This window comes from Gossypium hirsutum, chromosome D12 (assembly GCF_007990345.1).
Source record: "Gossypium hirsutum isolate 1008001.06 chromosome D12, Gossypium_hirsutum_v2.1, whole genome shotgun sequence".
NCBI lineage: Eukaryota > Viridiplantae > Streptophyta > Magnoliopsida > Malvales > Malvaceae > Gossypium > Gossypium hirsutum.
Window position 1 is genome coordinate 59,237,976 of NC_053448.1, and position 26,570 is coordinate 59,264,545.

Sequence of the window (26,570 nt, forward strand, 5' to 3'; positions counted from 1 at the left end):
TGACGAAAAACGTAGGTAGCAATCGACACATGACATGTGTGAATATTTTAAAAATAAAATCATAAAAATAAATAAAATTTATAACAATTATTAAAAAGTTAGATTTGTCCTGTGTTTTCAAATAATTATAAAATAAATATTAAAAATATTTAAAAATTATAACAATTACAAAAAATAGTCTTAATATAAAATAAATCTCACCAAACCACAAATTCAAAATGATAGGATCTATCACTTTTTGTTTTTCAATCAGCAATATTTATATTTCACGCCATTTACTATTACCATATTCCCTTAAATGTGTATTATTATTTTTGTCCAAATTTGTAGTATAATTTCTCATGTTTGTCTACGTAACAGTATACAATATGCAGAGACAAACAACTGTTTAAAACAAAAGCTTTCACTTCCATTATATTTTATATTTTTTAATTATTTATCATTTCAATTTTTTAAAAATTTATAGCAATTCATCATGATAATTATTAAATATTTAAATAAATTTTAACTTGATGATAATTAATTTGTAATTTGCATATTTATTGTAATTTAAAATAGTTTTAATATTTTTTTTATAATTCTTAATCATTTTAAAATAATTTTATATATTCTTAAAATTTTAATAATTCTTTAAAAAATCGCATTCAGAATTTGAACAAAATTTTATTTATTTTTTAGATTGTTTTATTTTTAAAATTTGCTATTGTGGTAAAATACCACCTCAACATAAGATACACATGGCATGTCATGTATTGTTGCCTTCTTAACTCCATGGGTCATGTCATCACTTAATGGTAAAAATTGATGAAATTTTTAACTAAATTACTAGTTTGCTATTTGATCTAATGTATAAAGACTAATTTGTCCTTATTTTGAATAGAGGGGAGTAAAATGTAATCCGACTCTTAAAATTGAAGCATCCATAGCACTTTTACCTTATATGTGTCGAAGCCTTTCATTTTCTAATGTAAGATTACATTTGGAATTAACAACGAATGGAGGAGGAAAGGAGTTTGGTATTTCATAAGCCTTGAGTATTATGAATGAGAAAAATAACACTAGAAAAATTTTGTCCTCAAAAATTTGACTTGATCCAATTCGATTGGATTCGAATTTTAAATTTAGTGCTAATCTAATTTTATCACCAGATATTACGATGTATTGAAAAGGGAAAGTGATTGACTAATTTTGAATTTAATTAATGGTTTATGGTAGAAAGTAATTGCAAATGGTATTGGCAATTAGGATTTGGGACCAAACTCTAGTCGAAAAATTCTCGAAAAGGTGTAATAATTGTAGTAGGCACCCCTACCTAAATAAGGTACATACATGCATAAGTTTAACAAGACATACATACAAGAGTTTGAGAAGCAAAAAACTTGTGCTCCAAATTTCAATGTCCAACGTTTATTACAAATCATAGGAAGCAAGAAGCTCTTCACCAATGAAAAACCCACACATCCATACACCAAAAAGATTGGTTTCCATCAATGTATTTCATGCCAAAACATGGTTTAGGCAATTTCCATGGATAGACAAAGCTTTTTCCATCTTTTTTTATTTTTAGAGGATAAGTCAAAAGTAGAGAAAAACCAACGCGCTCCACTGGTTAGACCAAGTCCATATAAAAGTATTTGATGATTTCATTAGCCACCTATTTATGATGCTTTTTTTTTTTTGTGGGGTCTAAGTTTGAGTGCCTTCGTAAAATTCCAGCCCCCCAAGCCCCCACCTGATGTGTGTGTTCTTAAATCTATGCTTTCAAGTCTTTTAATGGGGCACATGATTTTCCCCTTCGAAGGATTTGTTCTTCAAGGAAATGATTTTTCGATTGTTACTTGTTAAAAGATCAATGTCTATATAAATTTGAAAACAAAGCCCTGCCATTGGTTTATTATCTTTGTTGACATTGATTTACAAAGGCATGAGATTTCTGCCCAAAGATGGGTATTAGCCAATAAGGTGATCAACACATGCTAATGGGGGCAAAGGACTAAAATTTCAATGTAAAACATCATTGGGCTAGCACTGGCTGTTGTTCTTTTGGGCTTTTCCTCTTTCCTTAGCCATTGGTTAGTCACATGCCTTCACTATTGACGGTTGAGAGAGAGAGAGAATTATAAATTTGTCCATATATTCAAACTTACATTTGAATTATAAATTGAATGTAAAAATGTAATTTTATTATTTTGAATTTGTTTATATATAGAAAATTATAATTGAATTATATCTTCTATTAATTTTAGGAGTTAGATTTCATTTTCTCTCTACTAAAAAACGGATAAATTAGTTCCTATAGATTAGATTAAAAAGTAATTTTATTATTTTTGTTAAAAGAATCATCCATTTATATCGATAAAAACTGACATGGTTAATAGAATAATAAGATAGTGACACATGACATGTCACGTGTACTTCATACTAATATATATATTTAAATTATAGATAGAGTACTTTATTCAATACCCAAAGCAACGAGTCTATCCCACCTTTTTTAAGATTGGGTTTGGTTTTCTTTGATTCAGCATTGAAAAAACTTTCTTTACCATTAATGATGATTTTGTTGAAAGAAGTGAGCAATGGAAAAAAAGAAGAAAATACTGAGACTTCATTCATTGAGTTACATCCGTTGAATCTACTTTATTTGCAACATTAAGAATAAGAAAGAAAGAAAAACTCTTATACCTATCTTCTACTCATCTTTTTACATATAGGATTTAATTACTAATATATTTGTTGGGTCGTTAATTCAGTTAAACTCATGGTCGCAGGTTAAGACTTCATAGAGTCTACATCATATGTCTAGAAGCCACCACCACCACCATCACCGGTCCAAGCCAAAAAGTTTGTCCTTCTTGTTTGGTCTTTGGCATAAATTCTTGACTTTTAAAAGAAACCGGGTACCAAATTATAATAAGAGTCAGTCGCCTTCCCCCCAGCATGACCCCATACGAGGGAGGGAAGAGATTAATATATATATTTATTAATAATCTCTTCAACAAACCCGACCTTTCCTTTTAATGAAACGAAAAGGTCAGACTCAAATTTGCAGACAAATCTTTCTCCATTAAAATGGTAGTTTGTTCTTGACTTGACCTTCCTTCTCCCTATTTTCAAATCTTTAAAAACTGTACCTGTCTTAAAGCGTTTTTAAGGTGCCTCAACATTTAATTTTGGTTGTCTTTGAAACCGTTTTTGGTCGGTTCTTTCAAGTTTTAAGACAGTTTGATTATCTGGGAAGTAGTTTCTAGACTTGGGTATTTTTTCCTTTTCCTTTTGATTTAAAATTTCCTGTCACTGAATTTGGTCTGTTTTGGGAAATTTGGAGGGATTTCAAGTCCATCATCAAGCAGCCATCTGTCAGTGAGGTTTTTTCTTTTCTTTTCTCTTGTTGGCAGTTTTAATGGTGAAGAAAGATTAAGGTGGTTGCATTGGTAGTTGGGATTTTTTCAGGTTTGGCTTCACGAGGAAATTTTGGGAGGGGTTTTTCACAAGAAAGTGTGAAGGGGAAAGTTCTGTTTCTGATTACTCTTTAACTGCTGCATCGATTGTTATAAAGACAGGGAGAGATCTATCAGTGTTTGCATCTTTTGTTTCCTCTTCTTACATTGCCTTACTGTGTTTTCACCATGAATAATTCTGGGTTAGCTGTTGAAGTCTCAAAGGATAGAAATGGAGCTGATCAGATTCTTCTTCGGAATCCTCGCGGGGCATCTGCAAAGGTCACAGTCTTCTTCTTTTTATCTTTATTTTCTAGTCTTTTTCATAATTTTAAGGTATCAGGAATATTGAACCTTTAAAATCTAGCATATGCTTGATTCTATTTGTAATTTAATCTAACTACCGTTTTGGGTTTAAATAGTTATATTGATTGTCTGAAATTTATTCAGGTTAGCTTGCATGGAGGACAGGTTCTTTCATGGAGGACTGACCGAGGTGAAGAATTGCTGTTCACAAGCAGCAAGGTAAACATTAACATCTGATGTCTTAAGCCATAGTGTTTGTATTATGCTCTCCTTTGGTGTCTTAAGCCATGGTGTTTATATTGTAGGCAATTTTCAAGCCACCATATGCTGTTCGAGGAGGGATACCTATATGTTTCCCACAGGTATTTAGGATTCAATGTTTATTTGCATCAGTTTTGTATAAGTCCATATGCATCCGGTTGACGATGAGTTTGTGTTTCGAATTTGTTAGTTTGGTCAGCGAGGATCGCTCGAGCAACACGGATTTGCCCGGAACAGGACTTGGATCATTGATGAGAATCCGCCACCATTGCATCCAAATGATGCCTGTGGCAAGGCCTATATCGATTTACTGCTAAAGCCATCGGAAGATGATTTGAAGATCTGGCCACACAGGTGAGATCTTAATCTGCCATGAATCATCAGAAACTGCTATCAAATATTAAGAAGAGATGTCTGCTATAAAAACTTCTTTATTTGTGAGTAATGCATATTGATGATTGGTTTTTAACCCTTCCCAGTTTTGAGTTTCGTCTTCGGGTAAATTTGACTGCGGATGGAAATCTTAGCTTGATATCACGTATCCGGAATATCAATTGCAAGCCTTTCAGTTTCTCAATAGCTTATCACACATATTTCTCCATATCTGATATCAGGTACATATTTATCTACCTTTCAAGTCCTTTGATCATCACTCCATAAAAATTTACTCTTATGGTAAAGAAAGTAAATGGATATATTTTCTTGTATGCTAATTAACAGTGAAGTGAGAGTAGAGGGATTGGAGACTCTTGACTATCTTGACAACCTATACCAAAGGGAGCGCTTCACCGAACAAGGAGACGCCCTAACATTTGAGTCCGAGGTAAAGCTTAGACCCTCCTTTAGATGGAAAAGCTTTTCAGTTCTTGGAACCCTCAAAGCGTAGCCATCGGTTGATAAAATATCATGCTAATTAATGTGTCCACGAGCATTATGGTTGAATACATGTTTAAGGCTTAATTGTAGCTTCTCAATTTGCAGGTGGACAGAGTTTATCTCGGCTCAAGAGATGCCATTGCAATATTCGACCACGAAAGAAAACGGACCTTTTTCATAAAGAAAGAAGGCCTTCCAGATGTTGGTAAGTTTTTAAAACCTAGCATGACATATTCATAAACTCAATGCAACCTGAAAACACCGGCTTTGATGTAAAGTTCCTTTTGCATTTCTTCAGGTGTTTGGAATCCATGGGAGAAGAAATCTAAAGCCATGGTTGATTTTGGGGATGAGGAATACAAACAGATGCTTTGTGTGAATGGGGCAGCAGTTGAAAAACCAATAACATTGAAGCCAGGTGAGGAATGGACTGGCCGTCTGGAGCTTTCGGTTGTCCCTTCAAGTTAAGGACAGCAAATAATACAAAATGAAACCCCCTTAGTTCAACCATTGAATCTGTTTATTTTGTATTCAATTATTTATGATACTAAGGTAAATAATAAGAGATTTGATCACTGTCTGTGCCCCCCTAGTGATCGTGGAACTGTAAATTCCTGTAAGTTGGAGATATGTTTTAGTGTTTCTCCATAATAGCAGTGGCATTAGTTGTTTTTTTTAACTACTAAACATGTGTTAACGGTCAATGTTGCAAAAAGAAATGATAAGAAATAGATTTGTTTAGTCTCTCTGTATGTATTTAATATTTGCATCGCTTGTATGCATTACCTGTAATAAAAAGGCCTGATGCAAGATTGAAAAAATTGATGACCCGGTAAGCTACTCTCTTTTATCAGAGCCAGGTTTCGATCCTGGGACCTGTGGGTTATGGGCCCACCACGCTTCCGCTGCGCCACTCTGATAGTCGAGAGAGACTTGGAAAGTTAATTATAAAGTCACTAAACACTAGGTCACTCATTTCTTCATTCCCCTTTGCCCTTCGGTCCTCATGCACCATTGTGTTAGGTCCATGTGCTCAAGATCTAGAGGATGCATCCACTTGTGAGGGTGTAGTGCTTGTCCCTTTGAGGCTATATCTAGTTCTAAAACGGTTCTACTTTTTTTTTTTGAGGGGGGCGCTGTTGCGATGGTATAGTCTTCCTCAATAGAAAGTTGACATGCCGGTTGATTTGGAAAATGGTCTTCTAGCCATGGTGCTTATTTAGGTTTTGTACCAATTGGTATGTACCTATTTAGGTTACATGTTTGCTTTTCTTTGAAGATAATATCGATTAGATATTATTTTCCTCTTTTAAGTCCTCTTTTGCCTATATATGAGTTACTTTATTGCTTGATTCGTATACATGCATGACTCTACACTATTTAATTAAAATTTTTGATATTTTCAATGTACGCACTATCACACTGATTAATAATCTATCCTCTTCTTTTATGTTTAACTATACCATTGTCAATGTTATCATCAATTTTAATCACATCTCTCTTATTGCTTTCAAAATATTTCTCTTCTATAATGCACTAAAAAAACCTTAGGAAATGAATACAAATCATAACTCTGCACGGATATAATTGCCAAGTATTGAAACTTGAAGACCATGGTAGGAAATTGGACAATCAAATACTGCCCATACACCGCCCAAAGATAATCAAACAAAACCATAGTGCAGTCTTCTTCTCATTGGAAATTTGCCCCAAAAGAAAAAGAAAAATCATTTTCCAGACCAATTAATCGGAAAGTCTAGTTAGGCTTCCATATCACATAGCCCATAGTATTGAAACTTATCTTCCTCCCTAATAATGTAATAATCACGATTTGGCCCATGCTCCGTTCCATCAAATTGTGTGTCCTTTTTGAGAGATCAATTGAAGGAATTCTATCCTGGATTCTTCCAACACCATCATCATCATTGAAGACAATTTTTATTCCCTCATTACGATGAGATGTCAAGACTGTGTATGGTTCTAAGATCTACTTTAAATTTCATTAATTTTACATTTAATAGATTATAACCCCGCAAATCTAAAATTAATTTTTGTTTCCCTCTGTTACTTGTGTGTCCTCCCGACTGTCCCTATGTGGGTGGAACGTTTCAACTCGGCATAAACCATCCAAGGTGCTTCATTTTATTCCTTAACCATCTATTTCTCATTCTTACTTGCTTCATTGTGTGTTTATGCCTTTCTATTTAAATTTAATTGTACAAGAATTTGTAAACTAATTTTTAATTTGATTCTTGGACAACCCTAAAAAAAAGCATATCCATTAAGAAGATGCAGTACCTATTAAGATTGAAATTTACAGCAAGCCTTTAATATTTACCCTTTCATCTACTGGTCAAGTAGTTTGCATAATGAATCATTGGTGACACTGGCTAAAGTTGTTCTTAATACAGTAACTTTTGCTTGCGCTGGTTTACTGGTATTTAGATCTAGAGATGTATTCTAACATTTGTTTTGATTCTGTAGGTTTTTCTCCCAATCTCTTCACTTTTAAAAGATCCAAATCCCAATGACCTATTGGTTCCGCGGATTGCCGACATGTACGATACCAACCGGACTAAGTCCGAGTCAACTGCTCGGAGTTGGTGTAATAGCCCGAAAATTATTATAGTAAGATAATATTCCTGATATAGTAAAATAAGGAAATAAAGTGATAAAAAGGGTAATTTTGAGTTATGTCAAGATTGAGAAGTATATTATGACATATTAATTCAATAAAGGATTAAATCGTAAAAGTGAAAAAAGTTTTGTTGCCCAAGGGTAAATACTCAAAATTTGAGGGGTTAAAGTGCAAATAAGAAAAAGTTGAAGGACCAATAGTGCAAATATTTTAAGGATGGAATAATCTAGAAACTAAGAAAAATGGATGAATTAGGACCAAATTGAATAGGTGAAGAATTATGAGGGAATAAATCGTAATTTTACCAAATTAAGTAATGACTCAAGGATGAAATTTTAAAAGATCATAAAGGGCAAAATGATCATTTATAAGAGAGAGAAATCGAGAAGATAATGATGATGTTGGAGATATTTTAGATTAATTAAATAAATAAATATTAGTTTATTAATATTTTAATTTAATTTTTAAATAATATTTTATTATTTTATTATTTTATTATTTAGTATATATATGTGGAAAGAAAGATGAAAAGGAGCCAACCCACCATCTTTTCCATGCAATTCACGTTAGAAGAGAAGAGAAGAGAAGAAAGTTTTGCTTTCTTTACAATTTGGTCCTTCCACCAAAAAAATTCACCATTTTCACTTAGAAATCAAAATAATTTCCATAGCCATCAAGAGGGAAAGATAACAAGGAAACTATGGGGAGCTAGAATATCAAGTTGGATTCAAGAAATTGAAGCTGGAGGAGAGAGAAAATCAAGTTAAAGGTTGAAATCAATAAGACAAGGTAAGAACATTGAGATTTCAATATATTTTTAAGTTTGATATTATTGAAATAGCATGTAAAAGATGTTATAGTAGAGTTTTCTTATATAAATTCTTATGTTCTTGATATATTAGTGAAGAGAAATAAGTGAAAGTGATGGGAAATATTATAGAGAAAGGGAATAAGGAAAGTTATAAACTTAATAATTAACATTTTGCACTAAAACAATTTTGGACAGCAACAGTAGGTTAACTTTGAAAAATCACCATAAATTGTGGAAATGAAATTATAGGATGAAAAAAATATGGAATTAAATATTACTGATCCTAGTTTCTCATAGAAGAAACGGTGTAAGTAACGGAATTGTAAATCATGAGATATAATAGATTTTGTGAGACAAGGTCAGAATGATTTCGGGTTCCCCTGTTCTGACTTTGGAAAATCATAAAAAAATTTTAAAAAATAATTATGGGTTATAATTTATATGTTTAAAATCCTTAAAGAGTCTATTTTCAATAGAAATAAACATGGATATTGTCTGAAATCTGTACAAGGAGATAATTAAGTTTTAGCAAAGAAGGGTCGGAACTGTCAGACAGCAGAACAGAGGTGACTTTAAAGAATAAACTGTACTTATTGGATAAACCAAAAACTCTGAAAATTTTATGGTAAGAATATATGTGAGTCTAGTTTCAGGGAAAATTAGCAGATCCTAATTTGGAGTTCTGTAGCTCAAGATAAAAAAAATTTAGTGGATATGACTCAAATGGACAGTTTTGAATAAATTTACAAGTAAATAGTGAAATCATAGATAATGTTACTTATAAGCATATTATATAAATTAAGGAAGTGTAATGGAGAGGAGGAGGAGGAAAAATATATATATGAATATTCAGCTAGCATGGATAATTTGCACGTTTTAGGCTTAGGGACTAAATTTAATAAAAGTAAAACTTTAAGGGTAAATTTGTAAAAATGTCAAAAAGTGACCGAATTGCATGAAATGAATTATTTTATTATTTAAATTAGTAAATTGAATGAAATATTAATTTAGATCAAGATTGGGCGGAAATTTGAGAAAAATAGAAAATTTTTAAAATGTCCCTGAATTTTGGTATTTCTGCAATTTAGCCTGGTAAGTTCGTATGAACTATATTCTATATAATTTTAATTGAAGTGAATGCTATTTGGTAATGAATATTATATATGTGTGTGTTTTTTTATTATTGGAATTGAATTATTATTGGTAATATGTATAATTATTTGATGCATTGAAATGATTATCGGAAGCTCAATTAGTTGGAAGCTTGTTGGAGATATATCACATTATCCATTGGTTCTATCGATAATTTTGGATGATTTGGTTTTGGTTATAATGGCATGTACAAGTTAAATTGGTTAACGTTAGCTCATTAATGTTTTGATTTTGATTAGTTTTAAATATGAATGCTTGATGAAAAGAAAAGTCTACAAATTAATTAGTAAACTCTGATAATGCTCTATAATCTTATTCTGGCGATGGATACAGGTTAGGGGTGTTACAATTGGACCCAGATGTTTGCTATGGGTTAATGTGCTGATAGGATGTAGTAGCAGGGCCTCATTCCATGTAGCCCAACTCACTATCTTTTCTTTGTATACATCAAAAAAGAACAATGCTAACCGTTTGAATTCCCTTAACGGGTTAAGGGTTACGTTTGTCCAATTACAACATAAAATACAATTGATATAATGCACAACAGACGAACAATTGAAAAAGACCAAAATAAATTTTAAAAAAATCAGATAAAATTACGCATAACATATACATATAAAATGACCCAAAACATTTTGACGATAAGATTTTAATCCAAACTTTTTTTTGAAGTGTACCAAAACCTCATCAAAATATATTTATATAAAAAGACTACATATTTTCAAAATGGAAAGCTATATATAATAAAGTTTTCATATTAAAAAAAGACTCAACATATTTTTTTAAGGAAAATGGAAAGACTCAATATATTTAAATAAATAAGAAATAACTCAATATATTATGGTTATTTAATAAAAAGTATATTAACAACTCCATTCTTCTTTCACAATTCACACAGGGCAGCATAGAATAGAATATATATATATATATGTAAGTTTAAGACCAAGTCAAATCATGTCCAAAGGTGGTTGCATGTGTTAGGTTTCAAGTTGACTAATTAAGAAAGATAAGTCTTTAATTAATAATAAATCTAGAAACTGTAAGATTGTCTCTAATGAAGATGACTTGCAGGACTCAAATATCCATTAATTACAGGATGAAAATTTTAGAAGCGCTCTTGGAAGAGTTGGAGAATCTCCTGATAGATCTTCCTAATTATGGTAGTACATGTTCGATTTATACTCTCTTTTTCCGCTTTCTCTCACCCCATTGCATCATTGATTCTATTAAATGTGTCAAACGAGTTATATTTTGTAACATCTTTTAACCTCAAACCGTCGCCGGAACAGGGTTATAAAGTATTACTGGACCTATCAGACAATTTACAATTAATATACAAATAATTATCAAACATAATATAAAATAATCTTAAGGTCCCTTAGATGGACCCTCGAAGCCCAAAATACGAGTTAAGAGTGATTCGGGTGTTTAGGGATATTTTTTTTGTGCGAGCTCAATATAACTCCTTTATAAGTGTTTAACCTTCCCTTCAATTTCAAATCGAAATCAATTCAAAACCAATATCACAATTCATACAATTTCATATTCAAATAACCTAAACATATTTTTTTATAACTTAACGTTTCATTTATCGATCAAACATTAGAAACCAATTCTTTACAACCAAAACTTTCAAGACTCTTTAATAAGGCCGAAGTACATGCCATATTTACTAAAGGAAAAATACATCACCGAAGTTATGCTGAAGTCGGGATTGATTTGGACACAGAACCTGGACCTTTGATTTCTATTAACCTGCGCACGAAAACAAACCGTACGCTGAGTATTTTATACTTAGTGGTATTACCATAATTCAAATTATAACAATAATAATGGAATATAATTATCAAGCATATAACTATCCATTTTCAAAATATCAATTCATTCTTAAACTTTCATTAATTAACAATAACAATATAATTTTTTTAGCTATTCTTCAATTTCATTCACATATCATATGTCTCCATTTCAATCACTACATGAACATTAAGTTCATGCCTTTCATTTCCAATCTCAATTCCAATACACAATTCAATTTTCTCACATTTTCAATAGTACAATCAATCAAATTCATTTAAAATTTTCTCATTTCGGTTATTCACCCTATTAACAAACCCGGACTTTGATGGATATATGAATTTCAACCCAAACACACCAGTACGGCACATTGTGCCTAAAACGATACATAGTACTGATCAGTATACGACACATAAGTGCTTGAAACGACACACGAAGTACCTGAAATACGACACATAAAGTGACTGATCGACAAAGTCGATAAATCCCGTGCTCTTTCAAATCCTATAGCATGCCAACTATATCCAACTTAACCCGACTAGTTAATAGGGCATTCCAAATCTCAATTAAATTTTCACTTTCATAACAAATTTAAGATCACTATTCAATTTCAATTTCAAATTCAAATCAATATACAATTCAATTATACTTACACATTCACCATCCAATCCAATTCTCATTCAACTCAAATATTAATACTTACCTTATACTCATTTATTAAATATAAAATTTATATAAAACATTTAATAAAAAGTAATTTGAACTATAGTAATACAAACCGTAAATCTCCCGTTTTAGTTCTCGATAGCTTTCTCATTTCTTTTCGATGTCGATGCCTCGGGTTCTTTGTTAGCTACGAAAATAATAATAATTTACATTATTAATTACAGCACTAATTTATATTAAATAATTGAATTTTATTCAATTTATACCCTAATTCTAATTTAATCCTAATTAACTCATTTACTTTTCTAACTCAATTCATACTTTATTTCTATTCAATTTCCTTCCATATTCTACTTAACTATCTAATGTTCATAATAAAATCCTAATTTAAAACTTCTTTCAATTTAATCTCTACAACACAAAACTTATAGTTTCTTTTACAATTTAATCCCTTAATCAATTCTAACTAGAAATTCTATCAATTAAACCCCTAATTCATCATTTTGTTCAACATAAATTATATTCAAAAACCTAAGAACTTTCAAAACTTCAACTTAAATTCAACAAAATCTTATTCTAAAGCTTCTAAAACATCAAAATTAAGAGAAAATGACTTAATTTGACTTACCTATTAAAGCTTTAAACCTTCAAACTCTAGTTTTTTCTTTCTTTCCTTTCTTTTCTCCCTGTTTCGTTCTCTGTTTTGTTTCTTTGTTTCTTTTTCTTTCATTTATTTTGTTTAATTTTTTAGTTATTATTATAATAATATAATACATATATACTTAAATATTAAGTAATACATGTTTTATTAATATATATGTATTTTATTTTTAAACATATAATTACTATTACCATACACTTGTCTATTATCATCACTATTATTTTTATTAATTCAATATTTTAATATAAAAATTCGAATCCGTCAACTCATATTCAGGGGTACCCATTAGGGCACATAATCAGGAAGCACTCTCTCGAGCCATATAACAGGATGCTCATGTGAGCCATGTAACAGGAAGCTTATCCGAGCTATAACAGGAAGCTCATTAAGCTTAACAGGTAACTCTGAAGAGTTATTATCAAGGAGCTCCGGATAGCCATATAACAGGAAGTTCAAGCGAACCACATTAGGAAGCTCACAAGGAGCCTATATCATAACGCTCATAAATAGCTGTGGTATGTTCGCATTATATGTAGGATCCATACTGATATTATAACATGACGCTCACAAAGAGCTGCGGTATGACTGCAACACATGCAGGGTCAATACCGATTGGGATGCTCGCAAGAACTATATAACGGGAAGCTCGAGAGAGCTTATAACAGGATGCTCGTAAGAGCTATGGTGTGTCCGCAACATATGCAGAACCACAACCAATATGGGAAATCCTGTTCCCATCGAATTTCATTAATTCAAACAGGACATATTACTTATTAGGCATTATTGAACATGAGATCAATTTCATATTTTCATAGCATTTATATAATTCACATATACACGACGTTCAATTCAAACATATAAATATACACAAATATATCAGGAAGCTCACAAATAGTCTATATCATGACGCTCATAAATAGCTGCGGTATGTCTGCATTATATGTAGGATCCATACCGATCATATAACAGGACGCTCACAAAGAGCTGTGGTATGACTGCAACATATGCAGGGTCAATACCGATTGGGATGCTTGCAATAACCATATAATGGAAAGCTCGAGAGAGCTTATAACAGGATGCTCGTAAGAGCTATGGTGTGTTCACAACATATGCAGAACCACAACCAATACGAGAAATCATGTTTCCATCGAATTTCATTAATTCAAACGGGACATATTACTTATCGGGCATTATTGAACATGTGATCAATTTCATATTTTCATAGCATTTATACAATTCACATATACACGACGTTCAATTCAAACATACAAATATACACAAATTAGTTACACAAACTTACCTCAATAATTGTTCGTGTTCGTAGCCTACTAATTTGATACTTTTTGTTTTCCTTGATCCAATTTCGAACTAGGTCTATCAGGATCTATATGAGTAAATTTAACTCATTTTAATATAATTCACATTCAATTTTATCCAATTCACATCCTAGACAAAATTACCATTTTGCCCTTATACTTTTAATAAATGACGATTTCGTCTCTAGGCTCGAAAAATAAAATTCATGCAATTTAATCCTTATTCCAAGCCTAACCGAATTTTTCATATAACAATAACAATCCATGTATTTCACAAAAATCAGAAATTTTTTCATAAATTTTACATCTTTACACTTTAACCCCTAAATCACAATTTGATCAAAATTCACTTTACAAAAGTTGTTTATCTATCAACAACCTTTCATTTTCTACCATAAATTTCAAAATTTCAGGATAATCATCCATGAAAAACTTTTAATACTTTGATAACTTTACAAACTAATCCCCAAAATAGGTAGATTAGGTTACTAGGATCTCGGAATTATAAAAATTACTAAAATGGGACAAGAGTGCTTACCCAATTAAGCCAATTTAGTTTGCTTGAACTCTTTTCTCTTGGCTAGGGTTTCCATGAAAATAATTTGGGGAAATATGATGAAAAAGATGATATTTTGTTATTTAATTTAATTATCATCTTTTATTTTTCCACTTTCCAATTTAGTCATTTTTTTCCTTAAATTTCCATGGATGAATCATCATAAACATCTACTAACTTCTCTTAATGGTCTATTTGCCTTATAAGGACCTCAAATTTTGAATTCCATAGCTATTTAATCCTTCTAGCTACTAGAATTTAACTTTTGCATTTTATGCAATTTAGTCCTTTCTATAATTAAGCATGAAATCGGTAAAATTTTCCTATCGAAATTTCCAACGTCTCTCCTATCATAATGCAGACCATGCAATATTATTAAAATAAATTTTCTTTTTGGCTCAGATTTGTGGTCCCGAAACTACTGTTTCAATTTCACTGAAAACGGTTTGTTACAATAAACTTTAAAATACAATAAAAATGATAGTAAAAAGATGAAAAAGAAAAACCTTAAAAGATGAATCCTATGTCACGTTTGAAGGACAAATTCGGTGTTGATAATAATAAGTATTAATAGCAATAATAAAAGGGACTTCTTTTTCACGAGGTAACAAATTGAATTTCAACCTTAATTCATAGTTAATGTTAAATTGAAAAGTGATCAATTATCATTCCAAAAAAACAGAAAAAGAAAGTGGCTCTAAGGTTTAAATCATGGTGGTTGGTGAGACCATTATATAATATATAGTATATAAATAATTAAATTTACAAGTTAATATATGAAATGAAAAAAAAAAGTACATGGTTGAGTGTTCAAACTTGGAAAGGGGCTAAATAGAAAGTTGAAGGGGGACAAATTTTTCAAAAGTTAAAAGGTTAAATGATAAATATACATTTACAATTGGGGGTGGGGTTGGGGACCTTGTCACTCCTTAGCTTTGCCATTGCCTGAGAGTCCATTTGAAATGTACACCCAATTAACAAGTCGAGATTTCTCAAATTTTAGTAGTTTTACTTTCAACATTTAGAGTTTACGAATATTTCATTTTATCTTTTTTTCAAAAGCTTTATAATTTTATAAATAGGGAAAAAAAAGTAATACTCGAGAAAGGGTAAGTAAAATTATTTTATTTTGTCAACAAACTCTTAATCAATCTAATGGCAAGAATATGAGAACTTAAGTTCAACATCAAACATTCCCTTTCTTATTCAGAATTATAAAAAAAATATACCTGTGGGGTCCCACAGAAGAAACATTTAGAACTTAAGAAAGACCCTGGTTGTCCATATTCTTTTTTTAATTTTAAAGCCAATCTGGCCAAAAAAAAAAAAAGGGTTAGGAAGTCAACACTTGGGTTCTGGAACCTCACTATAAAAATAAATATTGTTGAGTGTGGCTAGTTACTTGTGCAATGTTCAGTGCAACAGCTTGATTGAAGCTAAAGGTGATCAATCTAGCTTGGGATTTTAGGTGTGATGGCTTCAAAGCGGATTTCGAAGGAGCTCAAGGGTATCCAGAAAGATCCTCCTGACTTTTGCCGCTTAGGTTCCATTTCTTCTCTCCTCTTTACCTATTTCCTTTTGTTACAGTTACAGCTGATAGGAAGTCATTGGAATTAATAATGCTATAGATGTAAATGAAGTTGATAGCAAATGGTTAGCATGTTTCGCAAAAAGAGAATATTTCCGGGTATTAGCTTGGGTGGATGTAAGAATTCATCATTGCACCATTGTTTCTGTTAAATATGTGCTAAAATTGTTTAGGACTGCAACGTGATATATTTTCTCATTGCACTACCATCTAACACTTGTTTTACCTTTTTATTATGATGGCATGATAAGGTCCTGAAAATGATCAAGACATGTTTATTTGGAAAGCAATTATGCGGGGTCCTCCGGGCAGTCCATATGAAGGTGGAAAGTTTGAACTCAGCATTCATTTCCCTCCGAACTATCCATTTAATCCACCCAAGGTACTTTATAATGTTGATGTTAATATATACTGAGGATAGAATAGCATCAAATTTATTTTCAAAGAGAATTTTATTGTAACCAGAGGACTATGGACCGTCAATGCTGAGCTAGACTGTGCTAAATCTTGAAGTTGCATAGTAAATAATAGGACAACGTTATTTCATGATTTTCCAACCTTATAACATATTAATGGCCCCCCAACTTGTAGTTTTGTTCACCTAACCTCTCTTTTTCTTCTTTTATCTTCTCTTTCGATTCTTTTTCCTTCCATTTAGGTTGCTTTCGGGACCAAGATCTTTCACCCTAATATTGGCAGGAATGATGGTAGCATTCACATTGATATTTTGAAGGATAACTGGACTCCCGCCCTCACCATACCCAAGGTTATAATTTGCTCAAACCTCCTAACTCCCTCCTAACTACATCCAAGTAAACGTATTTTTCACTTTGAAAATTACATTTCCCTGTTATGCTATTTCTCAACCATTCTTTGTCAAAAACTAGATTATGAGATGCCCACGGGTGAAAGAAAATAAATTATATAAAATCAACCCCAACCCACACCTAAAAGTAATTGAATCTCTAATCATTTTCAGATTAATTTAAAAGTTGTAGTTTGAGTTATTTAATTTTTAAAAAAAATATAAAATTATTGGAAGGCATTAATGCTTTTATAATAAAATTTATTGCTTTTTTAATTGAATTGGTATTTAATTAATCAGAGCTATTCTATAAAATGAATTGCACATCAAGCTATTGGTCAAATAGGTTGCGTAATGGATCATTAATGTCATTTTGAATCTAGTCACTGTCACCCCGGTTAAACTTTTTCTTCGCTTGGTTAACTGGAATTTAGATGCGGAGAAGTGTAGTTATATTTGTTTTGATTCTATAGGTGTTGCAGTCAATCTACTCAATCTTAAGGGATCCATTGCTCGATAAGACAGTGGAGGAGAACATTGCCAACATGTACAAGACAGATAGGAGCCAATACGAGAAAGATGCTCAGAACTGGACGCAGATGTATGCTATGGTAAGCTAAAATGTTATATCTACAAAAATGAAATTTATGTTATAATTGTGTGGGTCAAGCAGTATAATGACAACCTAATTTTGACTCTTTTTTTTTAATTTTAAAACTCAAAACTGAAATAAAATAAAATAAAAATTAGAAATTTAAACACATTTTCAATGCTTCCTTGGATGAAGCTAAAGGCGATCTAGCTAGGATTTTCTTTTCTCTTTTATTTAAATAAAAAAAAATTGTTTGTTTTGGGGTTTTAGTATCTCCTTATGGAACAATCTCGAAGGAGCTTGAAGGTCTCAAGAACCCTCCTCGCAATTACAGCGCAGGTTTGATTTTTACACTGCCGTTGTTAATTTGTTGTGGTTTTTTTCTCAAAATCCTTTTTCATTTGTTTTTATATGAAACTTCTTTTTGGGGGGTCTTATTGATTGCCATACATATCCATTTGTTGTTAAGTTGTAGGTAGTCATTCCAATTATGGTTTTGCATGTAAGAACTCATTATCGCACCATTATTTCTATTAAATGTGGAGAGATTCTTTAGGAGTGCAACATGTTATATTTTGTCAAGGCAAATGGGAAAAAGGGTTGGTTGGTACGTGTACGATCAGTTGTAGATTGGGTATTCCATCCAACATTTGTTTTACCTCATTTTTATTTATGATGGAATAAGGTCCTGTTGATGAAGATAACATGTTTCATTGGCAAGCAAAAATCTTGGATCTTCAAGGCAGTCCATATGCTGGTGGTGTGTTTCACGTTGACATTCATTTCCCTCTCCAATATCCATTTAAACCACCCAAGGTGCAAATAATAGGTTGAAGTTAATTCATGATTTTCTAACCTTATAGCATGCTTGTTTAGCTGCTAATTAATGACCACCAACTTTACCTTTTACTATTGTTCACCTAACCTCTTTTTTACTTCTTTTATATTCTCTTTTGATTTTTTTTCCTCTTCCATTGAGGTTGTGTTCAGGAAAAAAATCTTTCATCCTAATATTGATGGGAATGGCAGCATTGGCCTTGATATTTTGCAGGATCGGTGGAACCCCAACCTCACCATTTCCAAGGTTATTTGCTCATAGTCCTAACTGCCTTGAAGAAAAATGCATACTTTAATTTGAACATATGTTATTATTTAGGTCATCTATCAACCATGTACCCTTTAAAATGAAATAAACAGCAAGCCCTTTAAGTATTGCATCATGTGTCATTGTTATTTTGAATCAGGTCACCATGGTTTAGATTTTATTTTTTTTATATCTTGTAACTATTGCTTTGCTTGGTTTACTAGTATTAGAGGTGGAGATGTTTTCTTATATTTGTTTGGATTCTAGGTTTTGCTTAAAATTTGCTCACTGTTAAAGAATCCAAATCCCGATGTCCCATTGGTGCCGGAGATTGCCTGCATGTACAACACCGATCGTGAGAAGTACGTTACAACTGCACAGAGATGGACCGAGAAGTATAATATGGATTAATGTGCTACTACGCATGCAATAGGAGCGCTTCATTCTATCTGGCTTTTATCTTTAAATTATTGTATTAATAAACAAAACAATGTTGTCATCTGAATGGACAATGAAATTAGTCTATGTTGAAAAGAACCTCTTGTCTGCAATCGTTCATTCTGTCATTTTCAATATGCAAAATGAAAATTCAGCTGCTATAACTCTGGTTTCAATGTGTAAGCTGTGACATGTATCACAGCCAAATCGCTTTGGATTTAGGTTAATTTTGGGTTTATGTCATTTGAGTTTAAAGTTCAAGCTTTTCATGCCAATTTGTTATAGGTTTGATTTATTTTGGGTTTGAGTTGTTTTGAGCTCAAATCTTCTTAGATTCTACTCAATTTCAAGTTCGAGGGTCAATTTGACTTGAATTCATTGTTGTCTTTTATGATGGATAAAACTTTGTTAGGTGCTGGTAGATTGGATTGAGTTTTTAGATTATGGTTAGAATTGATTAGTAGGTGTTGGTAGATTGGATTGGGTTTTTAGGTTATGGTTAGAATTGATTAGTCTAATTCAAATTTTGGTTTATGTTTGGGTTTGTTGCCCAAGTCTAGATACAGGCTTAGAGCTTAATTTTTGATGAATAGTATGTGCATAATTTATTATTGTAGGATAAATTAAAAAAAGTAAAGGTTATGATTAATTATCTTTAGTAGTTTTTTTAAGAGGAATCAATTTGTTTAATATCAAAATTGAGAAGGACCAAAAAAGTATTTTTACTTATATTTTTAATTAATACATTTTATTATGAATTATATATATAATTGTAGTAATAAAAAATCACAAAACCATAAAATATATTACTTTACATATAAGGAAATAAAAGAAATAGATAATGATGTTACCTAAAATTGAAAGAATAAATTCTCCAAGGTCAATTTTATTTATTAAACAATCCTAGTCTAAGGATAAATTTTGAAGATGAAGATAAAGTTGGGATCATCTAAGGGCTTTTTTTACTATGACTTCTCATGTTTTTGTCTTCACTTTTTTGTTTAAGCTAAAGGGGATTCAAGTTGGTTGTTAGTCTCTCTTTTCTTTTTAATAAATTTTTATCAATCTTACTTTTTTTTTAAGTTTTCTGTTTTCTGTTATTATATACTATAATTAAAATACCTGCTCATATTAAAATTTTTTATATAAAAATAAATTTAAAAAATATAATACATCGAATATATTATAAATATTAAAATAAATATTTCCCAACAAATAGAAAAAATTTTAAAAAAACTTCAATAACATTAAGATAAATGCAACTTAATAAGTAAATATCCCTAAAATAGTAACAAAAATAAAAAAAAGAATTATACAATATCCAAATAATAACAATAAAATAATAGCAATAGAATAGTAAAATGATAGCATAACAATGAAAAAGAAGTGGTAAAATAGTAAAAAAAAAAAGAGCAACAATTTTTTTGCAAATTAGGGTCAGACCAAGTTGGGCTCAAGCTAAAAAAAACTTACTCAAGGCCTAAGCCATTTAAAAAATGGGCATTATTTTTTTGTCTAAACCTATTTTTTAAATCCATATTTTTACCTCAATCATCCTACTTTTCGAACAAACTTTCATGCTAGTCCAAGTCTAATCATCAATATAGATATTTATATGTGTATTTAGTGGGAAAAAAGAAAATAAGTTGTCTCCATAAAATTTAAACTTGAAAACATGTATAAGCTATATTTGTATATAATAAAATTTTCTAACAACGGTTAACCTCATAGGCGAATCCAGGGAGCTGGCAAGGGCCCTAACCCCCCTAAAATGGAAAATTGTTGTTTTGACCATTTAGAAAATTTCAAAAAAGTAAAGATAAAATTGCACTTTGACCCCCTAAAATTATAAAATTTTAATTTAATCCTTTAAAAATTATAAAGATATAGATTATTAAAAATTAAAATTTAATTTCGGCCCTCTAAAAATATTTTCTGACTTCGCCCATGGTTAATCTATCAAATATATATCGCAAATAAAGAAAAAGAAAAAAATGTATAGACATTTAATTTTTTAACAACCTTTTTTGTTCTCAGGCAAAGCAAATGAAATCTTAATTGTGTGAATTTTTTTCATTATAATATTGATATCTAAAGATTAAATAGAAGGTTTAACTTTTATTTAAAATAAATATTAATTAATGCATCTCTGTTTATTATATACAGGGAAACGTTAGAGCCATTTCCTTTTATACATATATATATGTTTAATAAAACACCATTTCATTTGAACTGATATTTAAAAAAGAAAAAGAAAAAGATATAATAAAGACATACGACCGTCTTAAAATAAAATAATACAAATTGTTTAACATTATTATGACACATGAGACAAGATTACAACAAATATAATTTGGTAGGTCAACCTCTGACCCTAGAAATAGAATTTGCCGTGGACGGCATGATAAGTGGCAAGGACGAGCCTGGGTGGCTCAGCTTCAGTTCATGCTTGACTTGAGAATCTCTGAATTTAAGCTACAGACCAGACCAGACCATGTCCGAAGGTTGTTGTATGTGATAGATTCCCCCAGTTGACAAATTAAGAAAGATAACTCCTAATTAATTAAATCATTAATTTATGTACTTAGAAGAAGATAAGATTGAGTTGCAGATTACAAGCTGTTCTCCACTCTAATATCTCACTTATTCATAATTGGCATTTCTTGACCCCCCAGTCCCCATATTGTTTCCTTATCAGCAGTTTATGTTTTTTATTATTATTATTTTTAATAATTTCATTATAAATTCTAATAATATTTATTTTTTTTACACAAAAGGAAGATATTACGCTTATACTTAACTTTGGATGACAGATTAATTTAATGGTAAGATTATTTTTTTTAGGTAAAAATTTTTTATATTAAAAAAGATACAATCCCAAAAAGGGCGGAGCATATAGCCAACACCACAACAACAATCTTTACCAAAGAAGGCAAAAGACTAATCCAAGCCCAAAACTTATTATTCCATAAACATCAGTCATTGAACTAAAAAATTAGTTGATGGTTGGGTGATAGTATGCCAAAGGTGATGAGTGGGGATGATGATCGACCGACCATCATAATAGTCCTGGAAAGCTCTAAACCTCCTTTTTAGTTCTCGCCTTTTGGGATCTCTTATTGGAGATTTAACATTCAAGTAATCAATACTCTTGGCTAAACCATGGGACAATCATTTGGCTTCTCATTTTGAGTTCATATGTACAAATTCCACTTTGTAAAATGTACAGGTTTTTAGTCCATATTTTTATTTGAATTTTTAATTTATTTTGGTATGTCATGTCTTTTTGAGAGTGTAATGTGTTTTATTACTTATCACTATTTAATTCAACCGACTAAAATAAATTAAAATATTAATATAATTAGTATAGATAATAATATTTTTACTTATTGTATTGCAATTATAAAATGAAAAATATCAATTCTCATGTTTAAGATATTTAAAAAAAAATGCAATCATCACATTGAGTACATTCTAATAAACCAAGCAATAATTGAATATTTTTGTGATTTCAAATTTAGTTATCTTTTTATTAGTGGACCATAAATTTGGATGCCGTTGTTAGCTAAGAACACATGTTTTTGAAATTGAAATTGAAAGATGAGGAAAGTGTCATGAATGCATGATCGTGTTATATCTCAATTACAAAGCTAATTTGATGTTGATTGATGTCCAAGCTTTTGTAAATGAATAAAACACGTTGAGTTTGACATTCCTCATTTTTTACTTTCTTTTTTACCTTCATTTCCAAAAGCTTTTTACAATTTTACAGTAACTTTTTTAAAACAAATGCTTTAATTTACTCATCTTAGTTGCAGGTAAGGTGAAACATCACAACGAACACGTGTCGGTGGTTAACCGAAAAACACCGGCGGCGTGAGTTATGGCTTAGGTGGGGCCTAGCCGGTGATTCTCTGTCGTTGATTTACAAGACAAGTGCCGTACAATTCGTTAAGGGCTTAAATCATCACCCAAATAGCCTATTAAACTATTAATTTCAGCTGCAAAGCATTTTATTCTCCTATTAAATATACTTAACAAATTAATTTAAATTTCATAAAATGTTGTTGTTAAATGTGTGTGGAGAGTTAATAAAGTGGGTAGGGTAGTTTTATGTTATATGAATCACAATAAATGGGATGATCCACCTCTTCATGTCTCTTCTATTTTAAATGTTAATGTGCACCAGTGAAGAACTTAAGAACGTCAGTTTATGTTAAATTTGTCCTCTTTCTTCTAGGTTTTTTTTCTGACTTTTTAATCTTTGTTACGTTAAAAAGAGATAGTATCAATGGGGATGGGATAGCTAAATAAATATAATACTAGTAATTTTTATTAGATCCGATATCGAACGACTGAAAGTTTTATAAATAATTAGAATTTTTTAATTTGTACAAAACCTAACATATATGATCTATATGAATTAACTATAAAATAATTAGAACCATCTCTACGTCCTTACTCCCTTTTTTATATAATTCCTAAACTACCCATAAACACCCTCAACCCTTAGATCGGACGATAACACATACTTAAGCAGTCTTAAACCAACATCTTCCTAATTATTACATTACAAGAGTAATGATGTCAATTGAGTAAACACTCAATCAACTTTGTGTTGTAATTATGAAAGAATAAAAATCTAGGCGTATATTATATTATATTATATATATATATGAGATGAAACGGAAATATGCAAGTATAATGAAATGAATCCAAAACGATGATGAGGGTGAAAGCAATTTTCAACCTAGGGGAGGATGCTCATTTGACTTGTGTCTTCCACATAAAAGATGTTCAAAATTTCACATTATTAAAACACCATATAAAAACTTTTATTAGTTTGAGGTCGTCGACCCAATAAAAACAAGAAGAAGCATGTAATAAAAACATGGTAATTTATAAATACATAAATATATAGTTTTGGACCAAGAACCACACACTCCAAGCTTGTCGAATTTGACATACATTGCTATACATGTTTTTATGGGAGAGATGGGTGTCTTTATCAGAGCAAAATTTAAATAAGGTGGTTTACAAATGGGGGCGGTGTCCAAGGAAGCTACATCGATCCTTCGTGTTTTGTTTTGTTTGCCTTCAAATTTTTGGCATTTTCGAAACTCACAAATACCAAAACAACATTTCTTTCTTTTCGCTGCTTCTTCTTCGTCAAATAATGGGATCTCAAAACACTTGGATCAATGAAGCATTGATGGATATTGCTTGTTTCTAGTAGCTCGGTTTCGTTTCTCAAGGTCTTCGTTGATTGTAGTGATTTAAAATTTGGTTACTTTCTAGACTCTTTATCACCGACAACAATATTATATATACTTTTAAAATCATTTACGAATTTTTTTTATTTTACTATATATTAAATATTTTGTTTTCTTTTATGCTAATCGAAGCTATTCAGAATGGTCTTGCAACAATAAGTAATATCGTAATGACTACTTCAAAGATTGGCAGGTTAAATTCAAGCAGTAACAAAGTTGCTGACTGTCTAATTAAAGCAGCTCAAAGTGGTTTGGATCAATGAATGGTCATTGAAGAACCTCCACTTTTTGTTCGTGGTTTATTGGTGGAAGATATTCTTTCTCTTTTGGTAGCGAATTAAAAGCGTGATATTAAGATTTCGTTAGGCTTGTCTTAATTAAGTGCTTTTTCTGTAAAAAGATATTCTGCTTTTTTATATTTTGGTTTCTTATAAATTTCGGTAGTTCATTATTTTCATAAAAGTTATGTTTGATTTACAGTTAAAAATCTTCAAATTTTAATTAAATCGGTAAATAATAATTTAATTTGATGAAAGATCATAAAATTGACACATAAAAAGGTGTAGAACTTCTATTTTGATTGACTTAATTACAAAAACATGATTGATTATTTTTTAATTAAAAATGATCAAGTGACATTAAGTAGATATTAGGTATTACAAAAAAGAGAGAGAGGTAAAAGTCACCTACAATTTAAATTCAAAAGGGGCTTGGTAATAATTTAAAGTTCAGCATTTTAAGTTAATGACTAATGACAATGTTATATCTCTCTAGCTTTGGACACATGTTTCGAACGGTCTATCTCCAACCAATCCCTAATCTCTTTAGAAAGGTTTTGGCCAACATTCGTCCCTATGAACAAACTACTAGTTTCCTTTAGAAAGGCATTGTCCATTCACCTTTATGAACAAACACCAACACGTGAACACACCATTTATATATCATAATTCAAAAGGAATGATACTGAGTCCTATCACGCCAGCACTACCAGACAAAGGATCTTCAACTATATATACCCTTTAGCACGATAAAGGAGGGATCGAATCTTAGGCAATCACAACAACCTTATTGTACTCAACCTCCTCCTTTGAGCTCTCAATCCCCTTCCTCTTTGCCTAGCACAACACCACCACATCCTCCTCCTTGTCTCTTCCCTTATTCCCTTATTGATACTCTCGTCATCAACAGTTATAATTCTTATAATTGTTGGCAAATACTAAACAAAAAAAAAGAAAAAAGAAAAACTTATCTCAATCACCATGATTAGATCAATCTGTTTGATAACAATTTAGATATCATACCAATTTGAATTATTCGATCACCATGATGATTCGAAAATGTTGTAATATCAAACGAGATTAATTATATCACAAATATTTATCTATGAACTAATTGTTGACTGATAATCCAAAGCTGAACCTTTACCTTCATTCTTTTTACTACTCATGAGTTTCTTTTCTTCTAATTGACTAGAATGTGCTAATTCCTTCTGATTGACTGAGATGTTCTTATATGTTAAGCTTCCCTTGTAGGATCCTGCATTTGTTGGCTAAAACGTCTCTATCCAACGTGGCTATGTCCAAGGATCATGCGGCTACTATTGCATCTTTTGTCTTATTCAGACTTTCTCAATTTACGGTGCTTACCTTAAAGTGGCAAGTGTAGCATTGTAGCTGTTGAGTTTGATGAGCTCGTTGGGTGACTTATTTCCTGAGCGTTATTACAGGTTTTGGAACCTAGGATAACAATTATTCTTACATCACAAATTTGGGGAGCGAGATTGGTTGCCGAAGTTTTAGTCCATGGTCTTTGGTGCCAACTAACAATAACTCCAACCATGGCCATGTCGGTATTTACATATATTAAAGTAATAAAGCATAGTATATATAACTGTGAAAATTATACGTGGGTTCAAGTGCCAATGGATTTTCATCATACGTTGGTTCTTCAACGGTGTAGTAGGATTTGCTCTTGAACTCTTTTCACAATAGGGGAAAAAGCTTTAAAGATGTGTTAATTCTTCAGCACCCAAAGAATACAATATTTTTGCATTATTAGCAAAATACACTCTAACAGACTAATAACATTCAATATATCTGATTTCTTATTTTTCTATACATTCATGAGACATATATAGACTTATTCATTAGAGTCAATTGTATGGTCCTCATAATGAATCAAAAGTCTTAATAATCAATGATATAATTTCGCTAACAGATCAACAATCAAGCTTTAAGTTGTAGCAAAGCTTGATCTTCCCTGAATAAGATTTTGCAGACTCGAAGTTCTCTCTAAAATATTCCTAAAAAA

General features: G+C 31.1%; 2 protein-coding genes and 1 non-coding gene across 6 annotated transcripts; 2 read left to right on the top strand and 1 right to left on the bottom strand.

Moving 5' to 3' along the window:
* Positions 1–2,646: 2,646 nt before the first annotated feature.
* Positions 2,647–5,624, top strand: LOC107947081 (putative glucose-6-phosphate 1-epimerase). 4 transcript variants are annotated; one of them, XM_016881631.2, is made up of 9 exons: positions 2,647–3,368; positions 3,454–3,722; positions 3,891–3,965; positions 4,052–4,108; positions 4,198–4,361; positions 4,487–4,621; positions 4,728–4,830; positions 4,989–5,088; positions 5,182–5,624. In XM_016881631.2, exons 2-9 carry the CDS (start codon positions 3,630–3,632, stop codon positions 5,349–5,351), a joined length of 897 nt encoding a protein of 298 aa, XP_016737120.1. In that variant the 5' UTR covers positions 2,647–3,368; positions 3,454–3,629; the 3' UTR covers positions 5,352–5,624. The 4 variants fall into 4 exon arrangements, with proteins under 4 accessions (XP_016737120.1, XP_040963410.1, XP_040963411.1 ...); XM_041107477.1 differs by having other exon boundaries at positions 2,816–3,075; XM_041107478.1 differs by having other exon boundaries at positions 2,816–3,033.
* Positions 5,625–5,731: 107 nt separating this feature from the next.
* Positions 5,732–5,803, bottom strand: TRNAM-CAU (transfer RNA methionine (anticodon CAU)). The gene has a single exon. It is a non-coding gene; the product is annotated as a tRNA-Met (tRNA).
* An 11,862-nt stretch (positions 5,804–17,665) lies between these two features.
* On the top strand, positions 17,666–19,120 carry LOC107947667 (ubiquitin-conjugating enzyme E2-17 kDa). The gene is made up of 4 exons (XM_016882247.2): positions 17,666–17,804; positions 18,151–18,281; positions 18,456–18,549; positions 18,817–19,120. Exons 1-4 carry the CDS (start codon positions 17,745–17,747, stop codon positions 18,958–18,960), a joined length of 429 nt encoding a protein of 142 aa, XP_016737736.2. The 5' UTR covers positions 17,666–17,744; the 3' UTR covers positions 18,961–19,120.
* Positions 19,121–26,570: the final 7,450 nt, after the last annotated feature.